Source organism: Podarcis gaigeae (genome assembly GCF_964106915.1).
Source record: "Podarcis gaigeae genome assembly, chromosome: 3".
Classification (NCBI taxonomy): Eukaryota; Metazoa; Chordata; class Lepidosauria; order Squamata; family Lacertidae; genus Podarcis; species Podarcis gaigeae.
The window spans coordinates 94,870,740-94,888,476 of NC_139680.1; the positions used below are offsets into that span (position 1 = coordinate 94,870,740).

A 17,737-nucleotide genomic window follows, 5' to 3' on the forward strand; every position below is an offset into this window, starting at 1 on the left:
ATTCTTGGTGTTTCTCATAATGCCACCCCCAATACATTATGTCACTGCACTGTCTTTTGCCACCTTGCACAACATTCATGGAACATAACTAACAAAAAACTGTTCCATTATTTTCACTTCCCAGTAGGGGTGTTCCTCTCCAGTTATACAAGCCTTCGTTCATAATATTATAAGAAGCTGTAAGATGATTCAGCTGGGCATTAAAATGATTTATACTTCAACAAACTCTCACTGGCCTCATTTTTGCTTCATCGTTTTTGATTGTTTGTTTGTTTAACATATTTATAGTCCACTTTGTAAGGAAATTTTCTTCACAAAATGCACATAAAAATAGAGTCAATAAAGCTTAATAATCTAATATTATTAAAAGCTAGAATAGAAGTAACAAATAACTTAGCAAATGCCTAAACATACGAAACCGAAACTTTGTTGACAGTTATCACTGTCACTACTACTACAGGGAGTGACCTTTGCATAATACATTTCAAATAAAGGTGTCTTGAAAACAGTGTGCATGTAAAGAGCTGGAATCACTGGGCACACACCACTGCCATTTCCCTGAACCACCTGGCTCTGATCCTTTCTATTGTCTCTTCTGGGCAACCTTCCAGGGCCATATGCCAGTGGTGGGCCACTATCTACTGTACAAAGGTGAAATTATTATTCTTTGCCCCACCCACTTTCTGCTCTTGACTCCAAAAAGTAGAGTGGGTGGGGCAAAGAATAATAACCTCACCTTTGTACAGTAGACCACTGTCTACTCACACCCTTCCCTCTAACCTCCAAAATGCATTGTCATAGTTCAAGGATGTGTTCTAGTCTATTAAAAACACTCAAGGGTTGTGTGAAACAGGGGCAGTGAGAGGGGTGGCCTGGGGAGAGAGGGTGCATCTGGGAAGAGTGCAACGGGCCAGGTAGAGAGGCCTGGAGGGAGACATTGGGCCTAAGGTTTCCCAACTCTGATTAAAGCAGTGACAAATGTAAGCAGCCCCTTGACTTGATTTGCATTTTCCTTCCAGCCAGTGGTGTGGGTGGGGTTTAGAGGGTGAAAACATGCAAATGGGCAGTGGTGAAGAAGTGAAATCAGAACAGGGTCTGACCAAAACCTGGAGCTGGAACTCCTTGAAAGCAGAAAGCCTGTTTAGTATTTTGTGGTTCTGTGTGCTTGGTGGTGATTTTGCATGCTTTGTGTCCAGTTTCTGTTTGATACTAGATCCATTCATATTCATCAATGTTCTCCTCCTCCTCCTCCTCCTCCTCCTCCTCCTCCTCCTCCTCTTCTTCTTCTTCTTCTTCTTCTTCTTCTTCTTCTTCTTCCACCTCCTCCTCCTCCTCCTCCTCCTCCTCCTCCTCTTCTTCTTCTTCAAAAGTGTGCTCTTCCTTAAAGTCATTCTAATGAATTTTTATTCTCACAGTTTCTATAGCTTTATGTTACGGTGAGTTAACTGCTAGAGAATAAACTATGGAGGCCTATTTTGTCCCTGTTCTCACTTAAAGATTGTCCAACCTGCCAACCCACCCATGTTGCTAATGAGTGTTTATCAGGGAGGGTGGGGGGTGAGGGGGGGGAAAGATAAGTTCATCATTCCTCAACATTTTTCTTTTTGTATCTTTTTAGATTGGAGGTCAGTGTAATTGTAAGAGACATGTGTCTGGCAGACAGTGCAATCAGTGCCAGGATGGATTCTACAATCTACAGCAGTCAGACCCTGATGGCTGCAGCCCCTGTAACTGCAATACCTCTGGGACAGTCAATGGAGATATTACCTGTCACCAAAATTCAGGCCAGTGCAAATGTAAAGAAAATGTTATTGGTAGGTACAAGGCAATAATCTACAGTCAGATACCTTTCTTTTGTCTACAAATGAGAAATAAAAAACATGTGCCGAACCTTTTCATTCTTTCTTTTTTAAACACATCAGGTGAAATGTATTCTTTTTTCATGAGAAATAACGGAAAACTGACTAAATAATATGCAGTTGCGTATTTATTTATCCTACCCAATTACAGCTCAAAGCAAAGTATAATCAGCTCCTTGGGTTATTCTACATTTAGTAGGTTTTAGTAGTTACAGGAGCACCTACCACTTTGTAATAATAAAGGACAGGAATAATATAATTTGCTTACTGCTGCCACAAATGATTCTTTCAGGAAAACAGCACTTTTTGCATGATGCTATAAACTTAATGAGTTTTAAGCAAAATATGTCAGTTTCCTTAACAGACAAAAATAAATGGATTTTTCTCTTCAAAAATATTCTGCGCTACAGGGTCCTTTGTGATAAATCTTTTCATTCACCCCCCTTATAATTCTTTGAACTGTTCCTATGAAATGCAAAATGTCAACATAATTCTACAGATCTTACACATTGCTAGGGTTAGTTATCAAGGGCCACATAATTTTAATTTTGTAATTCAATGCCAAGTTGATTATAATAAACTACTACCTTCAGTGTTATTTATCATTTTTTTAACAAGACGTGCTTTTTTGTTTGCTATTCCCACAGGTATTTTCCAGAAATTAGATTTGATTATAGCAATTTATTATTTCCAGCATATTTGAGGGGAGCCACATCTATGTAAGGACAAAATTTATCAAACACCCAAAATATACAGTGCATATAATGCACTTTGAAATGTTGATGTATGAGAATATTATGCAAGGAAAATTTCTTGATGAAAGGAACTCTGAGTCGTAACTGTACATGCCCCAGACATGTGGTTTTAAAATAATGTTTTGTATTTTAGTATCTATTTATACACCATTTCATTGCAGAAATAACTGTGCCATGTATTGATGCTAAATGTGTTTAAGTGTAAAAAAAGCCTTTCCCGTTATTAAGACCTATTTTATCGAGAAATCCTATGGGCAAACATGGTTAACTACTCTTTAATTTCATTGATTCCCAGGGGACTTGTGCAATTTATGGATAATCAACAGCATCAAGTGATAAAGCTTATTCTGGACCTAACCGCTCTAGGCTGCAGGTTGTGGGTTGCATGTTTGACTCTTTACCCCCCCAACCCCCCAAGCTTTCATGCAATTGCTTTTTTTCTGTGTGCAGAGAAAGTAACAATTCCTTATAATCTCCCGTGGAATGTGTTGGATCCAATGAATGGTGCCTTCCATTCATGGAACTGACCAAAATTCAGCAAAGGAGTCCCACCATTCATTGGTTTCACTGAGTACTGTGGCATAATTATTCAAATGTAGAGTTATAAAATTTCCTGGAAACCAGGGTTGGGTAGAGATGGAGGAGACATTATTATCAGGGGGAAAAAATGATTTTTTGGGGGTGGGGATGTGAAATATATGCAATACTTTCTTGTAGACTCTAATCTTCCTTTATTATTTTAAGAACAGGTACATCATCTACGACTTTGTTAGCACAAGACAAAAGACACCCACAGTGATAGGGGAAAGGTTCAGAAAACAAGCATCTCTGTCATGTAATTAGGGAGTAGTGATATAGTTGGATGTTCAGTCACACTTCATAATACCATTGAGCAGTTCAAACTTATTTTGTTATTCACGTGGTGATCTCATATTAGGTAAAATTACCCTTATTTTTAAATTATATCCTGTTTCTCAGTAAATAATATATCACTGAAAATGATAGGAGACGTTAAGTTTGTCTACTCAGACTAAGTGTGTATAGCTACTGATTTGGTATGTGCACTTTGAGTACCAGTACTTTGAGAGCCAGTGTGGTGTAGTAGTTAAGAGTGAACCGGGTGAACCGGGTTCGCGTCTCCGCTCCTCCACATGCAGCTGCTGGGTGACCTTGGGCCAGTCACACTTCTCTGAAGTCTCTCAGCCCCACTCACCTCACAGAGTGTTTGTTGTGGGGGAGGAAGGGAAAGGAGAATGTTAGCCGCTTTGAGACTCCTTAGGGTAGTGATAAGAAGAAGAAGAAGAGTTTGGATTTGATATCCCGCCTTTCACTCCCTTTAAGGAGTCTCAAAGCAGCTAACATTCTCCTTTCCCTTCCTCCCCCACAACAAACACTCTGTGAGGTGAGTGGGGCTGAGAGACTTCAAGGAAGTGTGACTGGCCCAAGGTCACCCAGCAGCTGCATGTGGAGGAGCGGAGACGCGAACCCGGTTACCCAGGATTACGAGACTACCGCTCTTAACCACTACACCACACTGGCTATCAGGATATCAAATCCAAATACTTCTTCTTCTTCTTCTACCATACACTTTGTGTGCTAATTTATTCCTTAATCTTTATGTCTTTGACTGAATATTTTCAAATATTCATTGCTTTCTTTTGCTTGATGCAGAAGATGGAGGAATCTAGTAGCGATGGCAGGGTGGGCCGGCAGCACTTAGAATCATAGAATCATAGAGTTAGAAGAGACCACAAGGGCCATCGAGTCCAACCCCCTGCCAAGCAGGAAACACCATCAGAGCACTCCTGACATATGGTTGTCAAGCCTCTGCTTAAAGACCTCCAAAGAAGGAGACTCCACCACACTCCTTGGCAGCAAATTCCACTGTCAAACAGCTCTTACTGTCAGGAAGGTCTTCCTAATGTTTAGGTGGAATCTTCTTTCTTGTAGTTTGGATCCATTGCTCCGTGTCTGCTTCTCTGGAGCAGCAGAAAACAACCTTTCTCCCTCCTCTATGGGACATCCTTTTATATATTTGAACATGGCTATCATATCACCCCTTAACCTCCTCTTCTCCAGGCTAAACATGCCCAGCTCCCTTAGCCGGTCACTTACCTGACCTCCTGGCAGCAGAGGCGCTGCTTCATACTGGGATGGAAAGAGTGGAGAGTAAGGTGGCAGGGATGTTAGTGCAACATAGATAGAGCCATTATGGTGCTCCTGCCAGTGTGTTTGCACCAAACCTCCCCACCACCTTTGTCCTCCCACTCACTACTATCCAATACTGGAGGAATTTGAAAAAAACAGGAATTAGAGGCTATACTGGACCTTGCCGCCATGTTGCAAGATCTGTACTCAGGCAGACTCCCAGATTCCACTCTTGTTTCAGGAACACATGAAAGTATTTGGTAATCTGAAACATTTGAAACTTTTTGGTCATAGTCAGCTGGTCAGGGAAACCAGTGCTAAACCTCATGATTTGCATGTAGAAATTCTTAGATTAAAATAATCATTGGTATCTTCAGGTAGGGCTGAGGAAAGCGCCTTTCTGAAACCTTGGAGAGCTACTGTCAGTTTGCTATTGTTCTAGATGGACCTGTGGTCTGGTTTGGTATAATGTTGCTTCCTAGATGTCTTAAAGTGTAGTATTGAGTAACCCAACCAAAAGCCACAGACGTTATTGTTAGTACTACTTTTGAGCTGAGTATTTGATTGCATCAGCATGAGTCAGCTACAGAACAATACTACTTGAAAATGGTTAACTCATTCTGGAAGAAAAGCTCTGGAAAATAGTTTTTATTTCCTTCCATTTCCACCCAACTTTCAGTTTTCCCACTTCAGACTGTAGGTAAAGGTAAAGGTAAAGGTACCCCTGCCCGTACGGGCCAGTCTTGACAGACTCTGGGGTTGTGCGCCCATCTCACTCAAGAGGCCAGGGGCCAGCGCTGTCCGAAGACACTTCCGGGTCACGTGGCCAGTGTGACATCGCTGCTCTGGCGAGCCAGAGCTGCACACGGAAACGCCGTTTACCTTCCCGCCAGTAAGCGGTCCCTATTTATCTACTTGCACCCGGAGGTGCTTTCGAACTGCTAGGTTGGCAGGCGCTGGGACTGAGCGACGGGAGCGCACCCCGCCGCAGGGATTCAAACCGCCGACCTTTCGATCGGCAAGCCCTAGGCGCTGAGGCTTTAACCCACAGCGCCACCCGCGTAGACGTGCACTTTATTAACAGGAGTGAAGATGGATTCTAGCAGAGGCATTGTATTCTAATTGAGATATGTACATTTTATTCCATCATCAGGGAAGGCTGATCCAAAGCTCTTGGACAAGTGGGGATTTCTTATTTACTTCCATAGAAGGTGAAACCTCATGCTTGCATCATCTGTATATACTATATAATAGCGCTTCCCAAATACCCATATAATGAGAACTGGGGTGCCATTTTACTACTGAACAAAATAGCGATACTGAAATGCTATGTATTCAGCATGTGCAGCTGTTTAAATATATGTGCTGACTTTCAAAAACAACAACAATTGGATATACTAGTAACCTTAGAGTCCATTGTCATTGTGCCTGTTTAAACAAGCTTGATAACAGAAAATGTAAGTAAGTGCTGCAATGTTATGGAGCATGAGCTGTTAGAGTTAGCACAACTGTTAAATCTTACTAATGATCCTATCACTGGTAAAATACATTAGCACCAATAATTTTATTAAAGTAGGTCATTCATCTAGAATAAAAAAGGGAGAAGAATGTGAATTAAATGCCAAGCGTGCTAACTCCCCTGTACTTGTTAACATTGAATGTGATGCCCTGTAGGCCTTTCTCAGTATCGTTAGGAATAGATTACCTGTCAGGAATATGTATGGCATATTCAAATAAGCACGGTGCATATTTTTAAAACTGATATGATATGAATCCATGTAGACCAATTTTAATAGTTCAAAATGAGTCATAATTCTTGTTAACAATACAGTTATTTTTAAAATTTGCGGCAATAGTGGTCCTTTTTTATTTTCCTTATTGAAATTAAATGATATGCCTTAGGTGAGCCATTCATCACTGCTAAAGGAACTTGCCGTCTGTTGGAGTTCTCCAGTTTTTATCCATATATAATGTATTTCCCACCGTTTGGGGAGATGTTTTTTCTACATAGGAGATTCTAAATATATATATTTGTATTTTTATGTAACTTTTTTAGGAAAAAGAATGAACTTGTTAAAACACGGGACTTCCATTTTATTTTATTTTACTGTATGGTGCAGTTAAACATTGGCAGGGTGGTAATAATTTTATTTTCATTACATAAAAAGGCGGGAATTGCATAAATGTGGGTTGGCATTTCTCAAATTATATTCTGGATTTAATTTTTTTGGTAGTGCAGTTTATACATTAGAAACAATGCAATTCCTGAATGAAAAATAGAAGTTCAAAAACCCCTCATAATCCATGCTTGAGGCAGCATAAAGTCATGACTTTGGAAGGGGGAAACATGTGGACTTGATATACTGGTTTTTGTTATACATGTATGTATTGTATGTATGTATGTATATAAAAACAACCCAGAATTAATCATGATTTCAGTCTACTTTAAAATCAGTAAAAAATGGGCAGGGAAAGGAGAGGCATATGTAAACTTTAGCAGATGTTTGTTAACCATGATTAAGAAAGGAGTTAAATTGGGATCTCTCACAATAATGTAAGCAAACCTCTTGCAAAGTGTACAGATTGTGGGGAATTCAATAGTAATAGTATCAAAGAAAGATTCCTTATGCTAAATCACACCACTGACACATCTAGCCCAGTATTGTATCAGTACTATTGTCTATACTGAGTGCTCTCTGGGGTCTTCATCTTTTTTATCCCTACATAATGAGGCCAGGGGCCAAATCTGAGACCTCCTGCTGGCACATCATATGCTCTGTCTTTGAGCCTAGCATTTACAGCTGAATTGGTTTCTAATATGAGAGTTGATTAATCATTGATTGCAGGTGTGGAGACGGGACATTGTTCATGTGTAAGTTGTGCCTATCCTTTGAACTGTATTTTGTTCTTGGCCAAGCTATATTCTAAGTCAGGAAGGAATTTTCCCCAGATCCTGTTGGCTGTTGACTCTCTATTCTAGACTGTTGAAAGTATTTAACATGGGTTGCTTCCCTGAATTGGCTAGAATTTGTTCTTCAGGCACCTTTCTGTGGTTCTTCTACTTTCGGTGTGTTGCTATTTGAGTTCCAGAGCTGGTCAGAGTGGTTTGGAATTGGAATTGGCCTAGATGTCCTATTAGTCTCTTCCATTTCAATGATTCCTACAGTGGAACTTCAGCAATGTAAAGTTTATATCCCACCCCCACCCCCCGCTCAGTTTCCTTATTCGATTTATAATGATGATCTTTCTTTCTTTAGGTTTAAGATGTGATCACTGCAACTTTGGATATAAACTTCTTCATACTTTAAAGAATGATGATTGTGAACCTTGCCAGTGTAATATCCATGGGTCTGTGAACAATTTCTGCAATCCTTCTACTGGTCAATGCAATTGCAAGGAAAATATCAAAGGACTTTATTGTGATGCTTGCATTGATGGTTTTTACGGGCTGGATGCTTTTGGATGTAAGCCTTGTGACTGTCAAATGGCAGGATCTGTTTTTGGTACAGTATGTGATCATTACACAGGGCAGTGTATCTGCAAGCCTAACTTTGGGGAACGGCGATGTGGTGAGTGCTTAGATGGGTACTACAAAGTGCAGCAAAATGATTCCTTAGCCTGTCTACCCTGTAACTGTGATAAGGCTGGTACAGTAAACCGCTCTTCGCTGTGTGACAAATCAACGGGACAATGTCCTTGCAAAGCTAGTGTCAAAGGCCTTCGGTGCAGTCAGTGCATGCCTCATACGTACAATCTCACTACTCAGAACTTTCTTGGCTGTGAGATTTGTGACTGTGATCCTCTGGGAACAGGACCAGGAACAGTTTGTGACCAGCTCAATGGACAATGTGTTTGTCTTCCTCATCACCACGGAAGAAGGTGTAATATGTGTAAACCAGGTAAGGAAATGAGAACAAAACCAGCTTGAAAACTGTCTGTTGCAAGATGTGGTTGTTTCTTTTACTATATTTCAAATAATGTACTCAAGGGCATATCTCTGGATCTCAAAAGTGCTGATTCTGTGCAAGCTGCTTGGGGGAAGAGACTGAGAAATGGGTGGACAAGTTAGGTCTGGTTTGGCATATGGGGCTGCCGCTGCCAACCCACAGCTCCCTTAAGCTGGCCACTGCCTCGACCCATCCCATCTTGGTGGTGAAGGGACACTGCTGCTGCTTAGTCCCCTGATGTACCACTGTTGCATTGATAGATAGGACTGCCCCTCTCCACCCCAATACCCAGTGTTACTGACCCACTGACCCTCAGTAGCAGTCATTTAATCAGAGCGCAGGCCGGGCAAGGCAAAGAAATTATGTCAGGACTTCCTGGGATAGTAAAATCACCTTTGTCCTTGATAAGGAAAGGCAGGGATTTATGCTACTTTAGCTTTTTTTTTTTTAATGGTCAATTGACAGCAAAAACCACAGAGAGCAAACTGTTTATGTTGGCTATGGGACTTGCTATGACCTCCGTACATGTTTGTGTAAACAACAACAATAAACATGTGAATATTATTGCGCTTTTAGATATTTCATTTCTACTACACTAAAGGACTTGTATCTCATTTACATTACTGCTCTGTTTTTGCTGGCTTAGAAATGTGGGGTTTTATCCAATATTAGTCCTATCCAGAGTGGTATTCAACTAAGTTTCACTCAGGGTAGAGCCACTGGAATTAAAGAACACAACTAAGTTAGGTCCATTAATTTCATTGAGTTTGCTCTGAGTAAAATTTAGTTCAATACCACCCACTGAAATTAATAGACATAACTATCTCATATCCATTTATTAGGGTCTACTCTGGATAGAACTTAGTTTATTGATTGTATTTTTATGGAGCTTTCCATTCAAATGAATCCCAAAGCGGCTTACAAACAATAAATAATGATAACAGAACAGAACATCTCAAGTACAGCATAAATCATATAACATAATTAACAAATAATCAGTAAAACAATTCCAATCTATAAAATGCTATTAACAAACTAGCAACCGAAGAATAAGATAAACATTATAATTACAGCATAAAAAAAAAAAATCAGTGCTCATAATGCTGTTTTACATAATTTTCCTTCTCAGATGACAGTGGTCTTATTTTCACACCATTGTTTTTTCTTTATCAGGATTTTATGCTTCTCTGCGTGGTATTAATGGTTGCATTCCCTGTTTATGCCACCCAACTGGTTCAGTAGAAGAGGTCTGCAACAGTCTCACTGGCCAGTGCATTTGCCAAGATTCTTCTGTAGCTGGGAAGAGATGTGACCACTGCAGGGACTACTATTATGGATTTGACTCTGAAGCTGGGAGGTGAGTGTTCATTGCAGAGCAGAGTTGACTTGCTAAAGTTGTCTTTTCAAAATTATAGATTCAGGTAGGTATCCGTCTGACGCAGTCAAAATAAATTAAAAAATTTAAAAAATTGTTCAGTAGCACCTTAGAGACCATGAAAGCTTATACCCAGAACAAACTTAGTTGGTTTCTAAGGTGCTACTGGACAATTCCCCCCCCCCCCAATTATGTGTGTTTGGTGAGGACATATGCTCATCAAACGGCTAAGCAAGTCACATGGGAAAATTCTCTATTCTTTTTGTCCATGTCCTGGACAAAAAACCCACACAACTAAGAGGTGTGAAAAATCCCCCCAAGTCTAATTTCTAAGTAAGCTGTGCAATCCCTGTGCACAGAATCCCCAGGGCACACATCAGAGCAGCTCCCAAGCTTGAGAGCAAGAGGACCGCCAAACAAGTCTATCAGCTTGTTAAATGAAGTTCAGAGCAGCTCTCTATTCTGATTAGCTCTTACTGTAGTCTTGTCTTTCTTTACCCAGCATTGAAACAGTCATGTGGTGGTGGGGAGAGCCATCGCCCAGCCAAGGATAGGGGCCCACTTTAACTTGGGGAGAAGATATTGGCCCTCTTCATGTGTTGCAGCTAGAGGGAAAGCTTGTTGACAGAGGTCTTTAAAGCACAGAGGAGAAAGATCTCCACTACAAACATGAGGCTGAGCATGACAACAGCAACAGTGGGCACAGAAGAAACACAGCCTTAGGAAGGGAGATAAGTGGCCCTAATACTCCTCAACATGCATGCTTTCTAGTTGCGAGTAATTCTGGCCCTTGATACTATGTGTTGACCCACAATTCACATTTGCCTTCTATGTTTTAATCTTGGGACAACTTGCCCTGTTGAAGGGTGGGTAAGAACTCCAATATTGTCATCATCGTCAATAAATATGTGAACAGACCTACAGATTATTGTGTTTATTCTTTTTAAGGGGGATTAGAAGGGATTTTACCAGGAAGGAATCTTTAATAGAAAGACTCAGATGAGTCAGCAACCAGCTGATCGCTGTGTAATTAAAAAGGGGAAACTCTGCTAGAAAATGGAAGTTGCTTGCGCAAGTTAGGAAGGATATCATTAAATAATATATCCTCTCCTGCCTCCCTAATCATCCCCACAGCACTGAGCTGGTTTTTCCAGCCTTTTTTCCCTCTCAGTCATTCAAATACAGGAGTGAAAAGAAACAACCTGCTAAAGAGGTTTGGTGTTAACAGAAGCAATATTTATAGCATTATTGCATCAGTCCCCACACTTCCTGAAATGCTTGGGGCATAACACATTGACATCCACCAATGGGCTTTTCAAGAAGTGTACCTGGCCAGAAGACTGATTGTAGAGTGCTGGATCGCTCCAGAGGGTTTTTGGTTTTTTTTAAAAGAAGGATCAGAGATTGGGGGGAACCATATCACAGATTTGGGGACCCATTAAAGAAATGGAAGTCCTTGCATGAATTAGCTGACTTCATTGGATACAACCCTTAAGATTTGATGCTCAGAAGTGGCCATAAGTAGTTGGTCAGTGATGGTGGGGAACGAGTGCCAATTGGGAGTGGGACTGTAGTGTAGGTAGGAGGGTTTAAGCCATTGAAAATCACCATTGCACCATTTTAAGTGTGTCACTTAAGAACACTTAACTGTGGCGTGTAAGCAAGCTGTAATCTCTCACTCTTGGCTCCTAGCTGTAATAGAAGGGTGATAATCCATCTACTTTACAGGACTGTTATAAGAATTTAAGTAGAAATAAAGAAACAATAATGTTTGCACAGCATGCTACATAGATCATATATTTATTATTCTGGTGTAAAATGTGTCATGAGTGAATCACAGAAACTGAAATTCTCGGGGGGGGGGTGATATTAAGGACCTCCAGAAGATAAAATATTTGGGATAATCTTTTTTATATATATAAAATATATACTCTTGGGGACACCTTAAACTCTTCCAAAAAGAGTAGAGGCTAAGTATCAATACAAAATTATAAAGTACTAAATATTGAATTGCTGAGCATATAGCAGCTCTCAGTTTCTATATACTTGTCTACACTTATGATGACATTTAATAGTCTAAACAGAAACTCTGTTTGACGGGGGAATTGTATGCAATCTGTGGTTGAAAACACTTAATGCAGTTTGGTGGGAAATACCGTTTGCTCTTGATTATAAAAGGGGAAAATGCAGTATTATAGTTTCCAAGGGAATGTTTTTATTTATTCCCAAAGGAATATTATTCCACAACACAAATTTGCAGCTTATTTTGAAGCCTTAGCTTTTATCGGTCTTTTATAGGGTGTTGAACTCAGGAGATCACACAGCAAGAGTTGCTGAAGAAATTCTTTTGCTAAAAGGAGAGAGATGCAATTGTCAAATGCATGTGAACTGTTTTTGCAAATTCATTTTAAGCAACCTTACATATTTTATTTCAAACGAGAGTTGCTTGATTAAAAAAAAAATAGGAAAAACAGTAGTCTCTAAAATTTCATTTGAACTGTTAGCATGAAGGTAGATAATATATATTTTAAAAAGGCTGGATCATGACTCATAATGTACACTGCATTTAAAAATCTTCTCTGTATCTTCTCTGGTAAGCTTCCTCAAAACCTGCACAACCTGTTTGACCAGAACACAGGTTAAAGGTAAAGGTAAAGGGACCCCTGACCATTAGGTCCAGTAGTAACCGACTCTGGGGTTGTGGCGCTCATCTCGCTTTATTGGCCAAGGGAGCTGGCATACAGCTTCCGGGTCACATGTTAGCATGACTAAGCTGCTTCTGGCGAACCTGAGCAGCACACAGAAACACCGTTTACCTTCCCACTGGAGCGGTACCTATTTATCTACTTGCACTTTGACGTGCTTTCGAGCTGCTAGGTGGGCAGGAGCAGGGACCGAGCAATGGGAGCTCACCCTGCCGCGGGGATTCAGACCGCCAACCTTCTGATCCGCAAGTCCTAGGCTCTGTGGTTTAACCCACAGCGCCACCCGCATCCCTTGTGAACACAGGTTACAGTTTGCTATTGAACCTACTCTGTAGCAGTGATGTGGGTATCTTTTTCCCCTGCACCATTGAATCCTCTCAGTGTTGCCTAACACAGATTTTCCAAGTAGTCTTCTGCATTCTGGCCTGGGGAATATATGGTGGAATCCCCAGTAGTACTCTTTGGCATATTTGCAAGATGCTTTGATCATAATGTTATTTGCATCTCCTAGTTAATACATTGTCACTAGTGAAGGTGTCCACTGTCCAGAGCACAGTCTTATCCAGCTTTATTATTATTATTTATTAAATTTGTATGCCACCCTATACATGTAGATCTTTCAGTTGCTGAAGCTTGAGGATTTATAATACAGTGGTACCTCCGGTTACATATGCTTCAGGTTGATTTATTACCTGCCTCCCTAATCATCCCCACAGCACTGAGCTGGTTTTTCCAGCCTTTTTTCCCTCTCAGTCATTCAAATACAGGAGTGAAAAGAAACAACCTGCTAAAGAGGTTTGGTGTTAACAGAAGCAATATTTATAGCATTATTGCATCAGTCCCCACACTTCCTGAAATGCTTGGGGCATAACACATTGACATCCACCAATGGGCTTTTCAAGAAGTGTACCTGGCCAGAAGACTGATTGTAGAGTGCTGGATCGCTCCAGAGGGTTTTTGGTTTTTTTTAAAAGAAGGATCAGAGATTGGGGGGAACCATATCACAGATTTGGGGACCCATTAAAGAAATGGAAGTCCTTGCATGAATTAGCTGACTTCATTGGATACAACCCTTAAGATTTGATGCTCAGAAGTGGCCATAAGTAGTTGGTCAGTGATGGTGGGGAACGAGTGCCAATTGGGAGTGGGACTGTAGTGTAGGTAGGAGGGTTTAAGCCATTGAAAATCACCATTGCACCATTTTAAGTGTGTCACTTAAGAACACTTAACTGTGGCGTGTAAGCAAGCTGTAATCTCTCACTCTTGGCTCCTAGCTGTAATAGAAGGGTGATAATCCATCTACTTTACAGGACTGTTATAAGAATTTAAGTAGAAATAAAGAAACAATAATGTTTGCACAGCATGCTACATAGATCATATATTTATTATTCTGGTGTAAAATGTGTCATGAGTGAATCACAGAAACTGAAATTCTCGGGGGGGGGGTGATATTAAGGACCTCCAGAAGATAAAATATTTGGGATAATCTTTTTTATATATATAAAATATATACTCTTGGGGACACCTTAAACTCTTCCAAAAAGAGTAGAGGCTAAGTATCAATACAAAATTATAAAGTACTAAATATTGAATTGCTGAGCATATAGCAGCTCTCAGTTTCTATATACTTGTCTACACTTATGATGACATTTAATAGTCTAAACAGAAACTCTGTTTGACGGGGGAATTGTATGCAATCTGTGGTTGAAAACACTTAATGCAGTTTGGTGGGAAATACCGTTTGCTCTTGATTATAAAAGGGGAAAATGCAGTATTATAGTTTCCAAGGGAATGTTTTTATTTATTCCCAAAGGAATATTATTCCACAACACAAATTTGCAGCTTATTTTGAAGCCTTAGCTTTTATCGGTCTTTTATAGGGTGTTGAACTCAGGAGATCACACAGCAAGAGTTGCTGAAGAAATTCTTTTGCTAAAAGGAGAGAGATGCAATTGTCAAATGCATGTGAACTGTTTTTGCAAATTCATTTTAAGCAACCTTACATATTTTATTTCAAACGAGAGTTGCTTGATTAAAAAAAAAATAGGAAAAACAGTAGTCTCTAAAATTTCATTTGAACTGTTAGCATGAAGGTAGATAATATATATTTTAAAAAGGCTGGATCATGACTCATAATGTACACTGCATTTAAAAATCTTCTCTGTATCTTCTCTGGTAAGCTTCCTCAAAACCTGCACAACCTGTTTGACCAGAACACAGGTTAAAGGTAAAGGTAAAGGGACCCCTGACCATTAGGTCCAGTAGTAACCGACTCTGGGGTTGTGGCGCTCATCTCGCTTTATTGGCCAAGGGAGCTGGCATACAGCTTCCGGGTCACATGTTAGCATGACTAAGCTGCTTCTGGCGAACCTGAGCAGCACACAGAAACACCGTTTACCTTCCCACTGGAGCGGTACCTATTTATCTACTTGCACTTTGACGTGCTTTCGAGCTGCTAGGTGGGCAGGAGCAGGGACCGAGCAATGGGAGCTCACCCTGCCGCGGGGATTCAGACCGCCAACCTTCTGATCCGCAAGTCCTAGGCTCTGTGGTTTAACCCACAGCGCCACCCGCATCCCTTGTGAACACAGGTTACAGTTTGCTATTGAACCTACTCTGTAGCAGTGATGTGGGTATCTTTTTCCCCTGCACCATTGAATCCTCTCAGTGTTGCCTAACACAGATTTTCCAAGTAGTCTTCTGCATTCTGGCCTGGGGAATATATGGTGGAATCCCCAGTAGTACTCTTTGGCATATTTGCAAGATGCTTTGATCATAATGTTATTTGCATCTCCTAGTTAATACATTGTCACTAGTGAAGGTGTCCACTGTCCAGAGCACAGTCTTATCCAGCTTTATTATTATTATTTATTAAATTTGTATGCCACCCTATACATGTAGATCTTTCAGTTGCTGAAGCTTGAGGATTTATAATACAGTGGTACCTCCGGTTACATATGCTTCAGGTTGCATACGCTTCAGGTTACAGACTCCGCTAACCCTGAAATAGTGGTTCAGGTTAAGAACTTTGCTTCAGGATAAGAACAGAAATTGTGCTCCGGCGGCAGCAGGAGGCCCCATTAGCTAAAGTGGTGCTTCAGGTTAAGAACAGTTTCAGGTTAAGAATGGACGTCTGGAACGAATTAAGTACTTAACCTGAGGTACCTCTGTAAAAGGTTAAAAAATACAACAACAGACGCCAGATAAAATAAAAGTAGAAAGCGGTATCTAGAACTAAATCAAGGTATTGCCAACCCTGCCTATGTCTGTTAGTCAAGAAAGTTGTGGCTAATTTTCACTCATACATGTCTCAGTTATTTGTTCTCACTCTTACCTAGGCCATGATATAGGCCATCAGGGCGACTGCACCACAGTTTCCTTTTAACATATAAATTGAAAACAAAGCCAAGCTGACCACTAGAAGAAGCCAGCTTCCTTAAGGTACAGAGGCTCTACTGCCATCCAGTTTGAAAACGTGTCCTCAATACACCTGGGAATGACTGTCTTAGACAGTCAGAGGGTTCCTTAGGCTTCCCATAAAAGCAGACCTTTCTTTATTACTAATGGAACTTAACTGAGCCTCTTTTTTTGGAAGTTAAGAAAACACCTCTTGCATAAATAAGGTGTGCCAAACCTTCCCTCCTCCAAAATGTTCAGCACAATTCAACTCTCCCCTCCCTAAAGGAACAGATACCCCCCTGTCACTTTAGCAAGGGATGAATTTCCCCCTAACAATTGGAGGGCATTACTGCTGTTCTAGAAGTCTAGGTCATAAGTAAAAGAAACACCATACTTGATTGTGAATGGAACTTTTTTATATAAATGGGTTGCAGTTTTTACTTTTTCTACTACAGACCAGTTTCTAAGGTTCTTCATCTGCAATGCTTAATTATGTGTCTGAAAAAAGCCACAGAATTAAGCCCTGCTATGTCTAACTGAAGTGTTAATGTGGTTTCATTACTTTCTTGATTTGTTTTTGTTTATAGATGTCAGCGTTGTAATTGTCATCCTGCAGGAGCCATTAATGGAACTTGTCATCCTATTACCGGACAATGTGTGTGCAAACCATTTGTAACTGGCTCAAAATGTGACAACTGTGTTCCCAGTGCTAGTAATTTGGACGTCCACAACCTATTTGGCTGCAGTAAAAGTAAGTGGTTGTTGGTCGTAAGAGCAAATCTTTCAAATTAACTGGTTTGCTGATTGTTAGTATTAGTGTAACACTCAAAATAGCTGCTACTCACAACCTGAACTCCCTCCCCATTAATATATTAGGAGAAATATTATGTTTTGGTACTTAAGAGGCATCACATGATACTTTATATCAAAGGCAGCATGGATTTTTGTATTAATGAAAGGAAGGAAATTATATTGATGCTCCAGTTTTCTAGACATACTGTAACTTGTGGTGTTGGAAAATTACTTACTCTGAAAACCTCCCCTTCTTTTTTGGGATCCCTACATTTAACAGAAGTCCTCTTCAGGCATTGTATGTCCCAGATTTCTCTATATGGGAGGGAGGATGCATTAAGAAGCCACATCCCCCTGGTGCCTGCACAAAGGGCACAAACATTTATCGTGATGAAACGTGTTGTCACGTGAACATTGTGTCTTGAATCCCAGTTGGCCTTGGTGACTCAGAGTGCCCATTTCCAGGTATGGCAAGGTCACCCGCTATGGTCCCTTTTGGGTAGAAATGACTTGGCCATGGTACTCCATGCTTTGGTAACTTCCAGATTGGATTATTGCAATACACTCTGTATGGGGCTGCCCTTGAGGACAGCTTGGAAACTTCAACTGGTCCAGAATACAGGGACCACATTAATGGCTGCAGTTGACTTTGAAACTCATAGAACCGTGTTCTAAAACAACTGTACAGTACTGGCTGCCAATTCAAGGTGCTCATGTATTTAAGCTCCTAAATGACTTAGGACTCCAATACCACTTC

General features: G+C 40.5%; 1 protein-coding gene across 7 annotated transcripts in view; it reads left to right on the forward strand.

Moving 5' to 3' along the window:
• USH2A (usherin) overlaps positions 1-17,737 on the forward strand; it is a gene marked incomplete at its 5' end in the record, with an annotated part of 433,145 nt that overhangs the window by 61,287 nt on the left and 354,121 nt on the right. For all 7 annotated transcript variants that reach the window (XR_014562720.1, XM_083732918.1, XM_083732919.1 and 4 more), the window contains 4 exons: positions 1,619-1,814; positions 8,020-8,661; positions 9,883-10,066; positions 16,776-16,939. Coding sequence is in view for 6 of the 7 variants with exons in the window: in XM_083732918.1 (XP_083589044.1) it covers positions 1,619-1,814; positions 8,020-8,661; positions 9,883-10,066; positions 16,776-16,939 (1,186 nt within the window). The remainder of the gene's footprint in view (positions 1-1,618; positions 1,815-8,019; positions 8,662-9,882; positions 10,067-16,775; positions 16,940-17,737) is intronic.